Source organism: Felis catus, chromosome E3, assembly GCF_018350175.1.
Source record: "Felis catus isolate Fca126 chromosome E3, F.catus_Fca126_mat1.0, whole genome shotgun sequence".
Lineage (NCBI taxonomy): Eukaryota > Metazoa > Chordata > Mammalia > Carnivora > Felidae > Felis > Felis catus.
This window is the reverse complement of record NC_058383.1, coordinates 25,819,835-25,841,489: the sequence shown is the minus strand read 5'-3', so window position 1 is coordinate 25,841,489 and position 21,655 is coordinate 25,819,835. Positions and strand designations below refer to the sequence as shown.

The following is a 21,655-nucleotide window of genomic DNA, read 5'->3' as shown; positions in this document are numbered from 1 at the left end:
TACAGTTATTTAAACAATTTTATGAATTGATTCCCTCCCCAATACCACCCCCCATCAGGTTTCACCATTGGAGGAAACGATTTTCCATGGCTTCAATACAGAGCACCTTTATTCAACTCCTCATTTGACCACGGACTCACATGTACCCTGTCCTCAAGTTAAGTTGGAAAAAATCCATCCAAAAACATGTAAGTAAGGAAGTGAAATTTTGTCTTTTGTAATTTGGGGCTTGTAACATTGCAAAACCACAGGATGGGGATGGGGTGGACAGACCTCAAGGTGACCACATAAGTATGAAAGAATATGCTCTTGTTTTAATTTTAATTTCAATTTTAATTTTAATTTTTTTAATGTTTTTTTTTTTTTATTTTTGAGACAGAGAGAGACAGAGCATGAACAGGGGAGGGGCAGAGAGAGAGGGAGACACAATCTGAAACGGGCTCCAGGCTCTGAACTTTCAGCACAGAGCCCAACGCGGGGCTCGAACTCACGGACCGTGAGATCATGACCTGAGCCGAAGTCGGACTCTTAACCGACTGAGCCACCCAGGCGCCCCTTAATTTTATTTTTTAATTTTTTTCAATGTTTATTTATTTTTAAGAGAGAGAGAGAGAGAGGCAGAGCATGAGTTGGGGAGGGGCAGAGAGAGGATGAGACACAGAATATGAAGCAGGCTTCTCTGAACTGTCAGCACAGAGCCCAACGTGGGGCTCGAACCTACAAACTGTGAGATCATGACCTGAGCTGAAGTCTGACGTTCAACTGACTGAGCCACCCAGGCGCCCCTATTTTTTTTTAAATATTTTTTTATCTTTGAGAGAGAGAGAAAGTAAGTGAGTAGGGGAGGGGCAGAGAGAGAGGACAGAAGATCTGAAGCAGGCTCTGCTGACAGCAGAGAGCCCAACGCAGGGCTCGAGCTCACAAACCGTAAGATCATGATCTCAGCTGAAGTCAGACACTTAACTGAATGAGCCATGCAGGCACCGCTAATTTTTATTTTTAAGACAAATATCTTTTATCCCACTGATTTATCTTCAATGTTAAAGTATAATAAAGGTGATAACTAACAGCCAAGCATACTTTGATTTTACATTAAAATCAAAGAGAGGGAAATGTAAGAAGTGGAAGAAAGTATCATACTGCCCTGCATTGTGGCCTGGAGCCAGAGATCTAAACTTTCTCCATCTCCCTGGGCCCGGTTCCTCTGGCCCTCCCTGGTGCCAGAACTCTCCTATCGCTCTGTTCTGTTGTCTCTGCTGGTGTGCTTCGGGCCTTGACAACGACCACCACCATTACTATGGCCATAAGGCCCTAGACGTCATACCCCCACCCTGTTCCTCTCTGGCCTCATTGCCACCACACTTGCCTTGCTTTCCCTCCAGCCGCACTGGCCTCCTTACTGTCTGTGCCTGTGGCCCTGGCCCTGTGCAAGACCCCATCTCCATCCTTGCCAGCCTGCAGAGGCTCAAAGATATTTTAAGTTTCTTCAAGAATACAGCCCAACTCAGCAGTCTGTAGTAAAATGTAACATTAAGGTCATGTTATTTCATGGATGGTATCTTTTTTTTTTGGTTCAGAAGCAAACGTTTCTCCCAGATTCATTTGGGCCATTTGGGATTTTCAGTGGGGTTTTTTTTTTTGTTTGGTTTAGGTTCCCCCAAGGAATATTTGGAAACATTCATCTTTCCAGTTCTGCTTCCTGGAATGGCTAGCCTGCTTCACCAAGCAAAGAAAGAAAAATGTTTTGAGGTTAGTTGCTTTGTGGGGTTTCTTTATTTCTGAATGCTCAGTAATTTCTTTTTATCAGATGGTACTTCATTATCTCAGTACCATCAAGTGGTTGTTCTCAAAACAATCCCTTTGGGAGGGAAGGCTGTGTTTTGGTCACTCACTCCACTCCAGCCATGACATCTAGTTGTGCACACACACACGCACTGCCATCTGCTCCGGAGAGCTTTTCCACCTTCTTGGCCTCCCTGCCTGCCTTTCTCCTGGGTAATTGGCATCTTTCAGGTCTGTCGGATCTTTCACTCCCTTTGACTGTGTTTGTGTGCAGATTAAAGCTCTCCTTAAATTTTATCTGACTCTGGATTGGCCTTCCCACCTCTGGCCTCTCGCTACTCCACTTCGTGTCCAGCACCGTGCGTGTAGCTTGCTTCAGGAGAGGCTTGGCACATAGTGAGTGCTCCGTGAGCAGTAGTCACTGTCACGCTGCAGCCAGTTATGTGTGTGAATGGAGTCCCAGTCCTGCACACCTTCCTGTAAACACCCTTATGGAGGCTCCCTCTTTTCTACAGCTGACAGGATACTTTGGACGTGTGTGTTCCCTGCACAGTTTTGAATCCTAGAATTGGGCATGGCCCACATGAAGAATATAAAATAGCCACAATATTTAATATTGACCAAGTACTTTCTTAGTGCTTTACCATCCATGATTTCATGCATCCCTAGCAACAGCTTTGTGAGATTCCTATTAGTGCCGTCTGCATTTTGTAGATGAGGCAACAGGAGAACAAGGACATTTAGAATGATCAAGGATGAATGGCAGACTTGGGATTCAAATCCAGGCTAAATGATTCAAGATGATACTTAAGAGATTGGCAGTAACTACAGTGCAAACCCCAATCAGTTTGACACATCCCAGGATCTTGAGAGCATTCGCAGTTAATGGTTTGAACTGTTTGGTTGCCCTTCAGCACAGAGCCTCTCTCTGAGAAGTGGATACTGCCTGGATAGTGCTTTTATATACTGAGGAGACACCCATACCCCAGATAGTCCTAATTTCATCCCTCCCAAACAATGAGAGTTGGAGACTGTCCTCTAAATAGCTCTAGGAAACACTGATTTTTAAATCCATATCTGTTGTGTGAAGAACAAATTGTTACTTGCCACAGGTTATAAAATCTGAACTGCTTCCACTTCCTGCATTTGTTCATTTGCTCATTTGGCTTCTCCTGAGGACTTAATTCTTGTCCCCTATTCATAACTGACCTTCCCCTCCTCAATGTGGTGTTAGGTGCAAGGTGCAGCCATGTGGATTGGTAGTGAGGCCAGGGGCCAGAGAGCAGAGCCTTGGCCTGACCCTGCCATTGTCAAGTGGCTTTGTCTCTCTGGCCTCAGGTCCTGCTGCTAAATGAGGGAGACCACACAGTCTCGCAAGTCACATTTCAGGGATTTTTCTTTTTAATCTTGCTGTTGGCCAAAGTGTATTAAGTGTGCTGTGCCTTTTATTAGATTGAACAAAGGGTGGATCACAATGATTAAACAATGAAATGAGCACAGTGGAATAACCTTTGTTTGAATATGTGTAAGGAATATCTGCAGACAGATTAGGTCACCCAAATTAAGTTCTATTCAACAAATATTTGTTTAGCCCTACTATGCGCTGATTATGGGGCCAGACCCTAGGGAGGGACACAGAGAGGACCAGATATGGCCCTGTCCTCAAGAAAACCACAAATGAGCAGTAAAGCCTTCAGTAGCTGGAGTTTCTTTTTTCCCTACCCTTTGTTTCTGCTCTTATTTGAGCCTCTGAAATAAGAATGGACGTGGAGAAAAAACAAGAAGGGATCTAGGTGCTGTGAATGCACATCTAGACTTGGCACAGCTCTATTGAATCGTGCAGACTTTATTCTAATTTCTTCAGCTGTTATCCTTCTAATTTACACCCGTTTAGAGCACACAAAAATCAGCTAAAAGGGCAGTAATTAAGATTTTACATTGAGGGTTCTATATCTAATGTTTGTCCATAAATAGTTTTGTAATGAGGGGGCTAGAAACAGTTTCCAGCCTCTAAGCAATGATAAAATGCTTTTAAAGAATCAGAAAAATTTCTGTTTGTATTAGAGATTAATGAGGCATCCTCATGCCAGCTCATATTTCATCTTCGACATCCTGCACATGAGCTGCCACTGGGACTAAGTGAAACTAGTCTAAACATCAAATGCTGCAGGGTGCTTGAATGGAGCATTAAAGTTTAAATGTTGTAATGAACGATCAGGGAATGTAGAAAATGTGAGTTCTTAAAACTGTTAGCTTGCGAAAATTGATAAACTTTAAAGGCAGCCAGACACACTGGAGTCCAAAATCCTGCTCAGCCACTTCCTTGCAGTGGGAAACCTAGGGGACCTGTGAGCCTCAGTTTCCTCACCTCTTAAAAGGATGACCAGGAGGATGAGGGGAAGTATTTAATGATATTCATTGGCACCAAGGAAGGTTAGCTTCCTGCCCTGCCTGCCCTCAGGCTCTTCCCAGAAGCTCAAGTAACTTGAGTGCTACAAATATGCAAGATGGGTGAATTACCATTAACTTCTTTCATTTCCTGACTTGGGATTTGTTAATTAAATGTGATTCCCTCTTTTTTCACCCCCTGGTCATGTAGCCTTTTGTGGGTTATTTTTGAAGCCTTGAAAATTACATCAGCATTTGTCAGACCCAAATGGAGCTCCTCTTATCCAGATCTGCACAACAGATTTGCATTTTCTCAATTCAGCTGTTCCTCACATCCTGTCAGTGGGAATAGATGCTAAACTGAATGATAACCAGCCTCCAGCCAAAATTACATAACTGAAGCATTCTTACCTGTCACCCACAACTGAACTTGCATCCAAATGACTCTTAAACAGCAGCGTAATTCATTGTTTATTGGAGCCATTCAAATTATATCTTGAAACAGTGTTCATATTAGGTCGCTCAAGAAATAATTGCTGATTTGTATTTTGCCCTTAAAATGCTGACTTATAGTTATGTTCCCTCGCTTTCAATATTTTCCGTTTTGTTCTATGATGTAGCTCCAGCAGTGCCTGGTACGTGGTAGGGACTCACTAAATATTTGTTGGATGAATGAATTAATACGGTTCCTCAAAAGTGAGAGCCAACTTTTAAGATAGCGGTTAAGTTATGGGAGCACTTGTCAGTTTGCCCTAGCTATTACATTCCAGAAGTAATTTACTAACTGTACCTGCAGTGTCTGGATTTACTGCCTCTGGAGGAAGGTAGACTGTAGGGAGGCTGCCCCTAGCGCTAGAGCTGAATAAGGAGCCCCTCCTCTAAAATTGAAGGGACCTCCTAGCCAATGGAGAGCCAGGGGGATGAGCAAGAAACTGGAATTGAAGAATAGTAGTTTCTAGCGCTTTAGGGCCTTTGCTTTGTGCCGGACATTGTTCTAAGCATTTTGTCTGAAGAAAGTTTCATCTTCCCAGCAGCCCTCCAATGTGGGTGCTCTTTTTTTTTTTTTAATGTTTTTTTTATTTTTGAGAGACAGAGAGACAGAGCTTGAGCAGGGGAGGGGCAGAGAGAGAGGGAGACCCAGAATCCAAAGCAGGCTTCACGCTCTGAGCTGTCAGTACAGAGCCCGACGCAGGGCTTGAACTCACAGACTGGAGATCATGACCTGAACCGAAGTCGGACGCTCAACCAACTGACCCACCCAGGCACCCCAACGTATGTGCCCCTATCTTATAGATGAGAACTGTGCGGCACCAAGGTTAACCAACACGCTCAGGGGAACAACCAGTATGCGGTAGAGCCAAGATTCAAGCCAAGCAGTCTGCTTCCTGAGACTAGGAGTTTGACCCCCAGACCACACTGGTGTCAGTCCAGTGGCTTGCCAAAAGCACAGGCCAGATTCTGATATGAAAGATGGGTCTGGAAGCTGTGGAGAAGAGCAGTAAGAAATGAGGCAGATCTGGGGCAGTCAGTCACACAGAGCCCTCATGTAGACATCGTGGGGCAGGATCGTTTATTTAGATTGGCCCCGTGAGTACTGTGACACTCCAAGAAAAACTGGAGGGAATAAAGCAGAGACAGAGAGAGAAAGAGACAAGCATCAGTGATACCTAATTACTATGTCATAGAGCACCTGTCATAGAGCGCGCGCGCGCGCGCGCGCGCACACACACACACACACACACACACACACACACACACACAAAAGAGGAAGTCTATGGTACCTCATCCAGTGCTTCAGAACCCAGCCTCCAGAATCAGGCAGACTTTGCTTCCAGTCTGACTCTGTCGCATACAAGCTGTGTAAGTTTGATGATTTTGGTTTTGATTAATTCATAATTCAATTCCTTTATACGTGTCATTTTAAATATTATGAATTGAACTCTGGTGACTTTCATAAAGATCCTAATCAAACAGTTTGTTCATCATTGGATATTATCATCTTTTGTTTTTTTAAATATTTATTTTGAGAGAGAGAGAGCATGCACATGTGCACGCACACACACAGGAGTGGGGGAGGGGCAGAGAGAGAGAGAGACGGAGAAAGAGAATCCAAAGCAGGCTCTGCACTGTCAGCGTAGAGCCCAACGTGGGGCTCAGTCCCATGAACCATGAGATCATGATCTGAGCCTAAATCCAGAGTCGGATGCCCAAACAACTGAGCCACCCAGATGCTCTCATATTTTAATCTTTTAAGTGCTCAGAATAAAATTCAGCTTTATTTCTCTAGTCCTGATTTTTTGGAGGAGATTACAACTGGGAGACTAAACCTTAAGTGAATGATTTGCAATAATTATCTCAGCCTTAGGATTAGATAAAGACCCTGTGCATGTCCTAAGATGTTCTTAGCAAGTGGAATAAATTTATTCATTCTTTTCCCAGATCATTGTTTTCAACTACATGCAAAAAGGTCATAGAGAAGATGTAGGTGACAACTGTAGGACACTAAAGTGACCATCTATTAAGAAAGTCTATGGACCTTTTAGTGTTGCTGTGAAATTAGCTGGCTGCTAGCAATATTTTATATTGTGTTAAACAAACATACTCTGTGAAAGATAAAGAGTGGGAAATGATTACTTTGTACAAATAGTTGGTGGAATTATATCTGAATTGACAATAGATATTGCACAGACATTTGCTGTGTATATACTGACATGCACAGTACATAGACCAAGCCAAAGGTAAATGATAGTATCTAAACCTGTCAGCCAATAAGTGAAAATCACACATAAGCCGTTGGGGGGGGGGGATGCAAATTTAGAGGGCTTTTCTCTCTTATATTTCAGTATTTCAATAATATTTGAAAAATTGAAAATAAGTGTCAACTACTTTGGTAATTATAAAAAATGTTATAAATAAATGGGCCCTTGCCCCCAATTTAGGTGATTTTCTTTCTTTTCCATTTTCACTGACACATTGAGTAACAGTGACACACCTCACCTCCATCTTTTTACACTATTTGTTCTCTCTTTTACTCGTGGTGCTTTGACCCTGAAATCCTCCAGCACAACTCTTCTTAAGCTTTCTTAATGACCCAGTACTGCCAAATTCAGTCACCTCTTCCAGGGACAAAAAGGAAGCCAGTATGGGGGGAGCAGAGCAAACTAATGAGGTGGGAGGTAAGATGGCCGCTCTACAGTGGCCACATCATATAAGCCAGTAAAAAGTGCGGGTTTTATTTTAGGAGCAGTGGGAACTCATCCACACAAGGTTCTCTGTGTTGTTGGGCCCTGTGCCCCCTTGTCACATTTTAAAGAGCCTTTTCATATCTTGAAATGCTTAGGTAATTTTGAGAGAGAGAGAGAGAGAGAGAGAGAGAGAGAGAGAGAGAGAGAGAGCGCGCGCGCGCATGTGAACTGGGAGGGAGCAGAGAGAGAGAGAAGAAGAGAGAGAATCCCAAGCAGGCTCCGCAGTCTTATTGCAGAGCCTGATGTGGGGCTCAAACTCACAAACCATGAGATCATGACCTGAGCCAAAATCAAGAGTCAGATGCTTAACCAGCTGAGCTACCTGGGTGCCCCTGCTGTGTGTGTTGTTTATAACAAACTACCTGGAAACTGCCTGTCTTAACACATTGATTTAATATTTCTGTGGGCTGAATGTTCTTCTCTTGGTCTCACCTCGACTCACTCATGTGACTGCTTTCAGACTGGGAAGGGCTGGGAGGTCCAAGCTGGTGTCAGGCACATGGCTGGGGCCTCAGTGCTGGTGTTGGCTAGGCACTTCAGTTCTCCTCCTCATGGCTCTTATCCTGTAGCAGGCCAGCCCTGCTTCTTTACAGCCTGGTGGTTTCAGGACATTTCCAAGAGGGCAAAGGCAGAAATGTGAGGCTGGGGCTCTGGAATTCCAACAGCAACCCTTCTACCACGTTCCACTGGTCAAAGCAATTCACAAAGCCAGCAACTCACCTGGCAACCCATAAGTAGGTGAGAAATAGACTCCTTCTAGAAAAATTAGCAAAGTCACATTGCAAAGGGGCATAAGGGGCATGGACCTAACATGCATGATTCATTAGGTGCTCATTAGCTAATAATCTGTTGCATCTATCTGTGCAATAATTTCAAACATATATATATATGTGTGTGTGTGTATATGTATACACACATATATACGTACACACACGCACACATATATATATATGTATATAGTGGCTGTTTATACTATAGCGGACTATAGCATAAAGGAGAAAGAAAATGGAAACCATTTACAACATATGTAATATTTTTTAATTTTTTAAAATCTCAGGTAAAACTATACTAGAAGATATGAGTAGTGACTTGCTTGTACATATACATAGAATCAGGGGCTCCTGGGTGGCTCAGTCGGTCGAGTGTCTGACCTCCTCTCAGGTCATGATCTCACAGTTCGTGAGTTTGAGCCCCGTGTCGGGCTGTGTGCTGACAGCTCAGAGCCTGGAGCCTGCTTCCGATTCTGTCTCTCCCTCTCTCTCTGCCCCTCCTCTGCTCGTGCTCTGTCTCTCCCTGTCTCAAAAATAAATAAAAACATTAAAAAAAAAAAAGAATCACCATGAATATGATAGCTGCAAAAGGCAGACTGCATCACGCACGATGTATCAGTCATTCAGATACTGTAAGTGATATTGCCCATGGTATTAGGATTTTTCTGAAATGGTGAGAAACTCTTAGGTTCTGAATAGAACCAAGTACACTTTTCCCTCAGTATATGTGGTGGTTGCTTTCCTGGAAAAATCAATATATATTAAAACCATGAAAAAAAGACCCCACCTGTGTTTGTATGTTAAATGGAGTTAGGAGAGCAAGTGAAAGTAGGGCAGAGGGGCAGAGAGAGAGGGAGAGAGAATCCCCAGCAGGCTCCATGCTGTCAGTGCAGAGCCCGATGCAGGGCTCAATCCCACAACCGCAAGATCATGACCTGAGCCAAAATCAAGAGTCAGATGCTCGACTGATTGAGCCACCTGGGTGCCTCTAAAAAAAGGATTTTAAAAAGTCCACTCATTTTAACTGAACCACATTTAGAATTGTGCAGCCATCACCACAATCTAATTTTAGAACATTTCCATAACCTCTCCCCACCCCCAATCTCTAGTGGCTATTTCTGGTTACTCTTCATTTCCACCCCTACCCCCAAGCAACAGCGAATCTACTTTTTATCTCCATAGATTTACCTTTTCTGAACATTTCAAATAACTAGAATCACATAATATGGTCTTTTACATCTGGCTTATTTCATTTAGTACAGTGTTTGTGAGGTTCATCTGTGTTGTACGTGTATCAGTACTTCATCTTTATTGCTTGGATAGATTTTCAGTAGAGGAAACTGGGTTTTTACCTGATGTTATTACATTTGATTGAATGTCACAGCATTTAAGTGGGTCCAGATAGCAGATCCCAATTTCACATTTTGGAAGTTAGTACCTAAATATGAAATACGGCTCTAAGTTAAGAGCTATTTCTTAATCATCTACCATTACCCAACAGTTACCTTCTAAGTGATTAATCAATGGTGATTGATGGCAATCATTTGTAGAGTACTTTCCATATGCCAGGCATTATTTCACATTGTAATCACATTGTTACTTACAGTAACCCTTTGAATGGGTGGTTTTATTGTCCCTCTTTTATGGATAAGGAAACAGAGGTTCAAGAAGTACCCATGGGGGCGCCTGGGTGGCTCAGTCAGTTAAGCGTCTGATTCTTGGTTTCGGCTCAGGTCATGATCTCATGGTTCGTGAGTTCGAGCCCCGCATCAGGCTTTGTGCTGACAGCGAGAGCCTGCTTGGGATTCTCTCTCTCTCCCCCCGCCTCTCTGTCTCTGCCCCCTCCCTCCCCAGCTTGCTCTCTCTGTCTCTCTCAAAATAAATAAATAAACTTAAAAAACATTGTTGAAATTGTTGTTGTCTTATTGTGCCTAATTTATAAATTAAATTTGTCATAGGTATGTATATATGGGGAAAACATACTACATGCAGGGTTTGGTACTCACGGCATTTTCAGGCATCCACTGAGGTCTTGGAACCTATCCTCTGTGGATAAGGGGGGACTGCTGAATGCCAATAAGGCTGTTAGTGTTGAAAATACTTCACTCTGAGGCTCTTGGAATTGCTGTCCGATCCAGTTTGTAAACCATACAAGAAAATCTTATTATAACTTGATAGTCATGCTTCTTTTCTTTCTTCTTTTTAACAATGGCAGCATTGATCACTTCATTCCCAAACTTGGCTAGGAGTTGCTTTTGTTTCTAAAAATCAAAGTCATCCTCAAAAGACAAGGCTTTAGAAAGAAAGTCAACAGGCTCTGACCTGAGGGTGACCCCATGGTTGCCTTATAAAATAAAGGGCAGTGGCTTTGTGACAGGATTTTCCTTTTCTGCTCTGAAGCTTTGTCCTCTTGCTTTCAGGGGCATGGCTCTATGCCAGGGGGCTGTCGTAGCAGTCTTGACTGTCTGCTAAATAGGGAGAGCATTTGGCTATAAATTGCATTTCACTTATTATACACGGCATCTGTTGATTTTTTGCTACATAACACACTACCTCAAAAGTTAGTGGATAAAACAACAGTTTATTTAGTTCATTCTCCTGCAAGAGAGCAATTGAGCTGGGCTCAGCTGGGAGGTTCTTCTGGCCTTGGTTGGGGCCATTCTTGTGTCTGTGGGCAGGCTGGGTCTAGGAAGGCCTTAGCTGGGATGTATCACCTCTGTTCAACTTGGCTACTCAGCTTCCATCAAATTAACCCTGGAGAGTTCACATCGTAGCTGGGCAGGGGTGCGAGGGTTCAAGTAGAAGTTCTCAAGCCCTCTTGAGCCTGATGAGGTTTGGGACTGGCATATTGTTACTTTTACGGCATTACGTTGGCCAAAGCAAGTCACAAAGCCAGCTCAGATTCAGAGAGTAAGAAAATAGACTCCATCTCTTGATGGGAAGAGCTATAAAACTACACTGCAAAGGTTGTAGATCCAGGAAGGGGTGAAGAATGGTGGCCCTTTTTGCAATTCACCTCATATACTGTATTAGAAATAGTATGGATTTGGCAGCAGGTGGCACGTTTGACTTCTGGCTCTAGCCTAGTGACTTCAGGGAAGTTACTTGTCTGCAACTCCCTCCTCCCCTCATTTGTAAACCACTGGTGGGCTTATGGACAGGGTTAAATGAGGTAATGTGTGAAAGAGCAAGTTCTGGAGTCCAACTGAGTTCAAATTCTGACTCTGACCATCTACTAGTAAGTGACTTTGGACAAGGTATTTAACCTTTCTGTACCCCTGTTTCCTAATCTGTAAAACGGGAATAATAAGAATAGTAACCTAATAATACGTAGTTGTCATGAGGATAAATGAGCTAAGTAAAATTTAGAAGAGTGCCTGGCAGAGTGACAACATTCAGTGCATATTAACTGTTGTTAACATGATTAATATGATGCCTAGAAAATAGCGAGTCTGTAGAAGGAATGTTATTCCCCATGGTCCCTGCTGAGTGACCAGTTGTTGCTTGAATAAATGGAAGGTGGTATCCTTGTTACTAATTTCTGGGTATTACAGATGGCCAAGGATGGATTTTCCTCATCGTTCTAAAAATACTAGCGCCTTTAAAAAGTAATATATATTTGTAAAAATCTAAACATAACCCTTGGAAATAATATGGTGAGCTCAGAACCTGAGAATGCACTATTAAGGGCCCTCCAATGCTGAAGAAGCTGCTAGAATCACAGCCATAGTGACCGAAAAAGAAAGAAAGACTGCAAGGTATCCCAAAATTCTCTTGAGAATTAATGTCTAAAGGATTGGAAACCATTTTTTAAAAAGTGAAAATAAGGTTCAATTGATTCTTTTGGCCCTCTTGGTTGTTTAGAGAGCTGCATTTCTCCTGCTACTTTTTAGGAACAAGAAAACCCAAGTCATAAACTACTTCCAGAGCCAAAAGATGTTTAAACTGTTAATCCCTTAGAATAATAAAAGGGCTGTCCAGGAAATGGGTGAAACTGAGCTTTCTTGAAATCAAATTTCTGGGTCAGAAATCAAGTACTATGGATTTTTCCATGCTTCTGCATGAAAAAGCATCTATCAGTGATTGATAATGTTCTAAAGCAGAGGTCTGCAAATTATGGCCTGTAGGGCCAGCTACCTCTTTTTGTAACTGAAATTTTATTGGAACACAGCTACACCCATTCCTTTACATTTTTGTCTATGGCCACTTTTGCACTGAAAGTGCACTTTTGCACTCTTTCACTGTAGCCAAGTTGAATAGTTGTAACACAAGCCTAATATATATACCCGGCCATTTAAGAAAGTTTCCAACCCTTGTTCTGAAATCCTAAAAACACCCAGATTTTTGTAGTAGTAGCTGCTGCTGTTGTTATGTGGGAGGCAGTGTAAGGGAAGCTTAATGATTAAGCATAGAGTTTGGAGCTATGCTTACCTGAATTGAGAGCCCAGTTCTACCTCTTTCTAGGTATGTGACTTTGGACCTGGCTAGCACTGGGACCTTGTAATTTTAACCTTCTAAGCCTCAGTGTACTCCTCTGTGAAATAGAAATAGTAATAATAATATATATATTATTATATATAATGATATACATATTATTACATATAATGATAATATCATTAATAGTAAGAGAATTTAAATAAGATAATGTGTTCAGCTCAGTGACTGGCACAGCTGCAGTGAAAAGTAGCAATAAAATAAGAACAAAATTGAATTGGAAAAATGTTCCTTAGGCCCGGAATGGAAAACTAAGAATGAGGGCAGTATGTAACGAAGAGGTGGGTTGAGACTGGCCATGTGGGGAGTTAAAGAGTAGTGGGAGGTTAAACTCAGACATGTGGAGGGCTCTGAGAATACAGTAAGGAAAGGTAAGGTAGGGTTGCTGGAATCAAAAGGGTGGGCTTGAATCCCCTCCTCCAACTTAAAAAAAATTTTTTTTTAACATTTATTCATCTTTTATTTTTTATTTTTATTTTTTCAACGTTTATTTATTTTTGGGACAGAGAGAGACAGAGCATGAACGAGGGAGGGGCAGAGAGAGAGGGAGACACAGAATCGGAAACAGGCTCCAGGCTCTGAGCCATCAGCCCAGAGCCCGATGCGGGGCTCGAACTCCCGGACCGCGAGATCGTGACCTGGCTGAAGTCGGACGCTTAACCGACTGTGCCACCCAGGCGCCCCAACATTTATTCATCTTTTGAGAGAAAGAGAGAGAGACCCGAGTGTGAGCGGGGAAGGGGCAAAGAGAGAGAGACACACACAGAATCTGAAGCAGGCTCCAGGCTCTGAGCTGTCAGCGCAGAGCCCAACACAGGGCTCAAACTCAGACTGTGAAATCATGACCTGAGCCAAAGTTGGATGCTTAACTGACTGAGCCACCCAGGTGCCCTCCCTCCTCCAAGTTTTGCTAGCCCTGGGCATCTGGGAAGTTTCCTTAAACTCTAAAACTCTAAGGGTCTCAGTTTTCTTATTTGTTACATGGGGAGGGTGATAACCATAGTACCCACCTCACCAGGGTTTTTGGGAGGATTAAGGTGTTCTGTGTATGGCATTTAGCACAGGGTGAGTGTTCAGTAGGGGGTAGCCATTGTCTTTCAAGATTGTGCTTGAGGGATTCAGGAAGAGAGGCAGCTGGCAACAAGTGAGAAAACAGAGGGAGGAGACATGGGTCCAGGTTGAAAGTGAAGAAAAGAATAAACCCAGTTTCAGACGGAGATAGTGAGATGGATTAAGAAAGCCCTGATTGTCAGAGCCTCTGCCAGAAGCTTCCTTTTGCATAGGCCCTGATCAATTTTTCCATCTTCTCTGAGCAGAGGGCAGGCCTTGAAGGGAGTGCAAGAGACCCCTTGATCTCTTGGAGGCATAACTGTGAAGTTAGGTTGCAAATAATTTTTATACCAAGACAGGTCTTTGTAGAATTTTCATGAAGACTTGCCTGTTCCTTGCTGCATCTTGTTGACATTGACCTTCCTGATCTTCTATTTATATTTATAGCTGCCTTTCCTGGGATCCCTGGGCAGCCCAGAGTCTATGTGATTTGGAAGAGGTGAAAAGAAAATCAACTATGCAATTGTTAAGATAGAACTTCAGCATTTTTCTTAAACTGAACATTGATTAAAAGGCCATAATACTATTCCTATTCTGTCATGAATTGGGTTGTATTCTAGTGGCAAATTAAGTTTGAGACACGTAAACATCATCTTAAGATTAGACATTACATTTGGCTCCATGTTCTTGGTGATCCACTGACATCTAGCCCTGCCTTTGGATTAGCTTAATTGGAACATGAGAGGTGAGAACTTAATAAGAACATAACTGGACAGATATACTGAACAGAGCTGGCTTAGTGGCTATTATAAACTTCACTTGGGATTTCTTTCCAATGCAGCTCTGAAAATATTTTGGTTAATGATTAAGTTAATAATTTTTGCTATAAGCAATTTTTGATAAAAGTTTATATTGTCAGCAGTAAAAAGTATAATGAACTCAAAGAGTTTGTTCCAGCTGGATGTGTTAAGTATGCAGAACTCGCTATTCCCCTATCTGCTAGTTAACTCTGGGGCCAGTCCCTCACATGACAGAAAACCCCATTTGAACTGACTTCAGTGAAGAAGATTGTTTGTTTGTTTGTTTGTTTATATATGTCCTCTCCCATGGGGAGATCTTCCACAGCTTGATCTGGGGACCCAGATGATGTCTTCACGATTTGGTTCCCTCTCCATCTCTTGATTCAGTTTCCTCTGGCGTGGCTCCACCCTCAAATGGTCCCTGCCTTGTGACACTAGCCTATGTCTCATGCCTTAGAAAGAGAAAGTCTCTTCCTGAGTTTCTAATTGAACTGACTCAGGTCAATGACCTACTTTGGAATCAATCCTTGGAACTAGGGGAATTTAGTGGGCAGTGGGCTGTTGGGCAAAGTGAAGGATCCCTAACCCAGTGCACATAGCTTTAGAATTGGGTAAAGACAGATCCCCAAAAGGAACTCAAGGTGCTGTTACCAAAAGAAGGCAGAAAGGATACTGGGCAGCTATCTTGGCTAGGACTCATTGTGCTGCGAACAGCAGGAAACTGTCTTAAATAATGAAGGGGATTCTTTGGTTCAGGAAACTAAAAGGTTCTGAGGTAAAGAAGGAGGATTTCTGGATGGGTTTGATTGAGAACTCAATGATAAAACCAGAGACTTGGTTCTCTTCTGCCTCTCTGGGTGGCCTCTTGCAAAGTTGGTTTTATCCTCAGGCTGGCCAAACAGATACTGCCCCTGGCCTAGGCTTTGCCCCTGCAACTACAGCAACCTGGGGCACCTGGGTGGCTCAGTCAGTTGAGCGTCCGACTTCGGCTCAGGTCATGATCTCGCAGCTTGTGGGTTCAATCCCTGTGTCGGGCTCTGTGCTGACAGCTCCAGAGCCTGGAGCCTGCTTTGGATTCTGTGTCTCCCTCTCTCTTTTCCCCTCCCCCACTCTCACTCTGTCTCTCTCTGTCTCAAAATAAACATTAAAAAGAAAAGAAAAGAAAAGGAAATGATTTCCCAGAAGCCCCAGCACATCTCCCCTCATACCTTATCAGTCTGAAATTGATTATGCACCCATTCTCCATTCAGCAAATCCCTCGGGCCAGGATAAATGTGGACCAGGTTTAGGTCTAGGTGGCAGGTGGGGTGGGCTTATCTGGACTGCCTAATCGGGATTCATACCTGGAGCTGGAGATGGACTTAATCCTCCATACTCATCACAGCAACCTCCAGCCGGAGGTTGGCTGCTGGATGTTGAATTAATAACCACAGTGCAGCCCTAGCTTACTCATTTCTTTATCTCTTGTGTTTAACACAGGCTTGGCACATAGTAGGTTCTCAGTAAATGTTTACTGAACAGGACTAAACCGGAACAATGCACTGTGCATAATTTAGAAAGAAATCAGGAGTTTTCTGCATGACTAAAATGATGCCTGAGAATAAATCTTATCTCAGCTTTAAATATGGATTAAATGCAGGGTCTGGATAGAGGTGATAAGACTTTCTGCCTCTTTTCCTATCCTATCCCACACGGCATAAAATTTTCCCTTTTGCTTTGGTTGCTCATCAAATTCCATTACAATGAAGACTATTGTAAACAAAAGTTAGTATCAGGAAACTATTTCTAACTCCTGATAAGTCATTTGATGATCTCATGACACTAAAATTTGCTACTATGAATAATTCAGTAAAACAAATCTATTTCTTCTTAGAGTCCTGTGCTATCTTACAGTCATTTATTGTAGTCTTTTATTTTTTAAATAAAATACCCAAATATCTTTTAAAAAGTACAAGGGCTCTGGTCAGTGAAGGAAGAAACTCTGTTTCCTGACCTTGACCAATAAGGGAATTAGAAATACCATCCACTTTTGTTTGAAAAACTTTTCTAAGGAGTGGAAAAAATAGATTTGTCACAGGAAAGGTGTGGTAGAATTATTTTAGCGTTACTCCTTTTACTTCAGAACACTTTTAGAAATGAGCACGTGGCCCGTGCTGAAAGTCTTGGTCTATACTTTGTGTTATGAGTGTATTTTTTTTTTAAATTTTTTTAACATTCATTTTTGAGAGACAGAGAGAGAGCATGAGCTGGGGAGGGGCAGAGAGAGAGGGAGACACAGAATCGGAAGCAGGCTCCAGGCTCTGAGCTGTCAGCACAGGGCCCGATACAGGGCTTGAACCCACAAACTGTGAGATCATGACCTGAGCCGAAGTCAGACACTTAACCAACTGAGCCACCCAGGTGCCCCATGAGTGTGTATTTTTAAGTTCTTTTGAGAAGTATTATTTTTCTTTAATGAAATTCTAATGCAGTCGGGGAAAATGTAACTTCTGTTTGAAGTTTGCTGTGATAAGTATTTTGGCATCTGGCTGTAGTCCAAGTGAGTGCTCATTTCTAGAATCAGTTATCACTTTTGTCTTGGGGGGCTGGTTCTCAGGCGTGGAAGTTTACTGTAGAGAATAGCTATGTGGGAAAGGAGGCTATGACATTCTAAGTGCATGCCACACCCACAGCCTTAACTTCAGCCCTCTGTCCCTGCTTTGTCCATGTCCCCATTACCCTGGCTACAAGTGATTGAGCCAAGAATAAGTGTCGCACCCTATGGGCAGCCACTTGAGAATGCCAAGTGACTATGAAATGATCCGGTACAATTGCTCTGCCCAACAGGGATGGCCCATTCTGAGTAGTATCTTACCAATCCAATCAGATTCTTCCTTCTGGGGAGTAGCGATGCCACAGGGCTGAGTCCCACGTAGATTGAGAACCAGAACTGTTGTTGAGCCACAAAGCTGTAAGTAGATGAGGCTACTGTGATTAGCCAGACCTGCGCCCTGAATAGCCATGGACCCTGGTCCACTTCTCCCTGAGACCTGCCCCCAGTCAGAGGAATTCCCATTTTCCTTCCACACCTTCTGCCTTTACACTAACCCCGTGTGCGAGACTATATTCGTGTTCAAAAATATTTGTGGCCTCTCTCTAAGGGAGGCTTGACCATGTGACTGCTTTGGTCAAAGCAGTGTGTGAACGTGACATATGTCATTTCCAAATACACACTCTAAGAGTCAAAGCATGGTTCACCATGTCGTATTCACTTAATGTGATAACTAGCGCTATTTTAGAGAGAAGCTCGTCAGCCTGAATCCCAGAGTAAAGACAACGTGGAGCAGGGAGCTATAGCTGATTGAAATGTTCATGTAACATGAGTGAAAAAAAAACCATTGATGATATAAGCTTCTCAGATTTAGGGGTTGTTTGCTGCGGCAAAATCTATCCTAAACTGATTTGTAAAAAATACCCAGTAACCAAGGTAACCCGAACAGATTTCTAAACCTTGCAAACCCAAAGAATCTCAACAAATACAATGCCATAGCAAGCCACACTTCAGTGCACTAACCTCACAGCGTGTGCTTTTGACCTTTCTGGGGTGGAATTACATTCATTACCGGATGCAGATTCAGTGACTTTCCAATGCAAGTAGTTTCTCTTTCTAGTCTCTGCATTTCTAGTCTGCTTCTTATGGGCGTACCCAACATGAACATCGGGGCAAGGTGCTGTCTGGGTTGAACTCCAATTTCTGCCTTTTCTCTCTTTGGGGTTTCAGTCTTTTATGATGATGTTTTCCACCCCCAAATTTTATTACAAAATTTTTCCAGCAATATAGAACAGTGAAAGAATTTCAGAGGGAACATCCACATATTTACCACCTAGATTCTACAGTTACCATTTTGCTTTATTGGCTTGGTTGCATATCTGTCCACCAATCCATCAGTCCATCCGTCTATCCATCTACCTTGTTTTTTGGGTGCATTTTAAAGTAAGTTGCAGACTCATGATGACATGATGATGTCTTTGTCAGTTAGTCTTTTTCCTTTTAATTCTGGATTTTTAAAAATTGCTTTTTAACCTTGTTTGAGGTTGTTCTAACTGTTTCCTCTGCTTGCCGAAACTTGCACATACTCACCCTTTAACAATCATGAACTCAGTATGTTTGTCCGCATTACATAAACCCTGGGTGCCCACACTTTCTTAATCTCACTCTTTAATTTTTCTCTCTATTACTTCCTCTCTTATCTCTTCACTCACCACAACTTTTCATTTGCTCTCCCTTCTCTCTTTCAGCTCCCTGGCAGATAATTTTTAAACTAAACAACAGCTGAACAATATCCTCACTGTTCCACGTGTCTGAGTATGCACGGCACGTCCACACTTGCTCAGATCAGAAGGAAAACACAATTTCTTCCATTTTATTTCTTTGCATCAAAAGTGATTAAATCTGTCTGCATGACCTTCATACATCAGACCATTGGGCTATTTTAAAAGTCTATTTAATAGAGTAAGTCAAACTGCATTCCCTTGGTAGAAGGAATCTTTACCACCAAACACTGCAGTAAATGCCAAGGGAACAATGCATCTTTTATGGACAGGGAAGAAAGAGACACTGCCATCTTACAATTGCTGAATTGTTTAAATTATACGGCAATCCATGCTAGATACATATTTGCATTGTTGTACAAGTATTTTCTTAGTTGGGTTAAAGATGGCTTTTTGAAGGCAACCCTACTGTTGCAAGGCAGACTTAGAAAACCCTGTTACATGCTCCAGTACATTTAATTTTATTACCCTGGCCAGCAGTGTTTCAATTTTTTAATAAAAGGCTATCAGCAAGGAGGTAGAAGACTGCAAACAATCTCCAGCAACTCGGAACTGCTCTGTTTTATGGACTAACGGCTATAGTAAAGCTTTCAGTAAAAAAATTTTAAGCAGCACTTTCCTTTTTGGTGAGAATCAATTTCACAACAGTTTCTTTTTTTCAACCTTATCTAAGATTATAAAGCTGAGTTGGCTATTTTGAAGTGAAGGGGGGGAGAAGAAAAAAAAGAAGGAACATTTTCATGATAAAATATTAGGAGAAGAAAATGAAGAGAAACTATCCAGAATTATATTAGCAATCCTTAGTTGGGTTTTTTTTTTTTAATGTTTATTTATTTTTGAGACACAGACAAAGTGTGAGCAGGGGAGGGGCAGAGAAAGAGGGAGACACAGAATCTGAAACAGGCTCCAGGCTCTGAACGGTCAGCATAGAACCCGATGTGGGGCTCAAACCCATGAACACTGAGATCATGACTTGAGCCGAAGTCGGACGTTCAACTGACTGAGCCACCCAGGCGCCCCAAGCAGTCGCTAGTTTTAAATATCAGAATTCTTGGGGCGCCTGGGTGGCTCAGTAGGTTAAGCGTCTGACTTCAGCTCAGGTCATGATCTCGCCGTTTGTGAGATCAAGCCCCACATTAGACTCTGAACTAACAGTGCCAAGCCTGCTTGGGATTCTATTTTTCTCCGTCTCTCTCTGCCCCTCTCCCATTTGCATGCACTCTTAAAATAAATAAATAAACTTTTAAAAAAAGATGTCAGAATTCTTGTAAATAAGCTCTTTCTTGCCTTGATGTTTGAGAGTTGAATGGTGAGTTCATTCATTCATTTACTTACCACCCATTGATCACCTACTCCATGCAAGGCACTCAATTAAGCACTAAGAATATAAAGAAAAGAGACATGTGCCTTGTCCTCAAGAAGTTTATAGTTAAGTGGGGAAGATAGACATGTGGGCAAGTATTATGTTATGGTTATGTCTGAGGTGCTATGACAGAGTGGCAAATGAGGAACTGGGGGTGGGGGGCTGGAGAGTTTAAGCTGAGGAGGGTGAGAATGGTCAGAAAGTCTTCCTGGAGGCATCTAGGAGGACAAGTGGGGGTTAGCTGATTGGAGAAAAAAAGGAATAGGAGTTAAAACTTTTCCTGTTGTAAGCAATAAACAACCCAATATAAATTGGCTTAATCAAACAGAGACTAGGGATGCCTGAGTGGCTCAGTCAGTTAAGCGACTGACTTTGGCTCAGGTAATGATCTCACAGTCTGTGAGTTTGAGCCCTGCATCAGGCTGTGTACTGACAGCTCAGAGCTTGGAGCCTGCTTAGGATTCTGTCTGCCTCTCTCTCTTCTCCTCCCCCACTTATGGTCGCTCACTCACTGTCTCTCTCTCTGAAAAAATAAATAAGCATTAAAAAAAAATGAATATAGTGGCTCATGTACCTGAAAGGTCCAGGGAATTTGGGCTTTGGAATTTGGGTATAGCAGGATCTAGAGTCTAGTACAGTGTCATTAGAAATCTGCCATTGATGGTTTAGCCAATAGCATCTCCCTTCTTACTTGCTATATTACCCCAAATTTATTCATTTTCTTTGGAGTTGCTGTGCCCTTCAGGAGTGGCTGGACGCAACTAATTATATTTGTAATGATCCTATTTCCAAATACAGTCACATTCTGAAGTTCTGGGAGTTAGGAGTTAAATGTATGAATTTGGGTCGAGGAGGACACACAGTTCAATCCACTACACCCTGTCTATCCTCCCTGTCTCACATCTCCTGCTGGTACCTCCCACTGGCTGGACCCACCTAGTGAGTAAGGGAGCCTGGTGGAAGTGAACCATAAATTCAGCCTCCTGAGGCACAGAACCGGGTGGGAGAAGTGTAGACCTGGAGCCACTGTTGGGTGGACAACTGGCAGGGTCAGCCACACTGGCCAATGGCACCTGCATGCTTGGCTTCTACATTGCAAGATGGTACCCAGACCCGAAGTAGTGCTGTTGGGAGGGTTCGAGTGGACTGGGAGAAAGCAATAAGTACAGTTACTCAGAATCAAGTTCCAGATTTAAATAAAATCCTTCTGTGACAATCCCAAAAGCATGTAGTAAGCCTCCTACTATGTGCACTGTCTTTTATTAGTCCCTGCTATCAGAAAATATGCTAATCCAAAGATGACTGGAGAGGGGTGCCTAGGTGGCTCAGTTGGTTAAGCTTCTGACTTCAGCTCAGGCATGATCTCACAGTCATGGGTTCCAGCGCCACGTCAGGCTCTTTGCTGACAGCTTAGAGCCTGGAGCCTGTTTCAGATTCTGTGTCTCCCTCTCT

General features: G+C 42.7%; 1 protein-coding gene across 7 annotated transcripts in view; it reads left to right on the top strand.

The window, feature by feature from the left end:
- The window catches only part of IQCK (IQ motif containing K), a 128,543-nt gene that overhangs the window by 9,414 nt on the left and 97,474 nt on the right, over nucleotides 1-21,655 (top strand). For all 7 annotated transcript variants that reach the window (XM_045048017.1, XM_019820899.3, XM_006942263.4 and 4 more), the window contains 2 exons: nucleotides 59-188; nucleotides 1,652-1,749. In XM_045048017.1, the coding sequence (XP_044903952.1) occupies nucleotides 59-188; nucleotides 1,652-1,749 (228 nt within the window). The remainder of the gene's footprint in view (nucleotides 1-58; nucleotides 189-1,651; nucleotides 1,750-21,655) is intronic.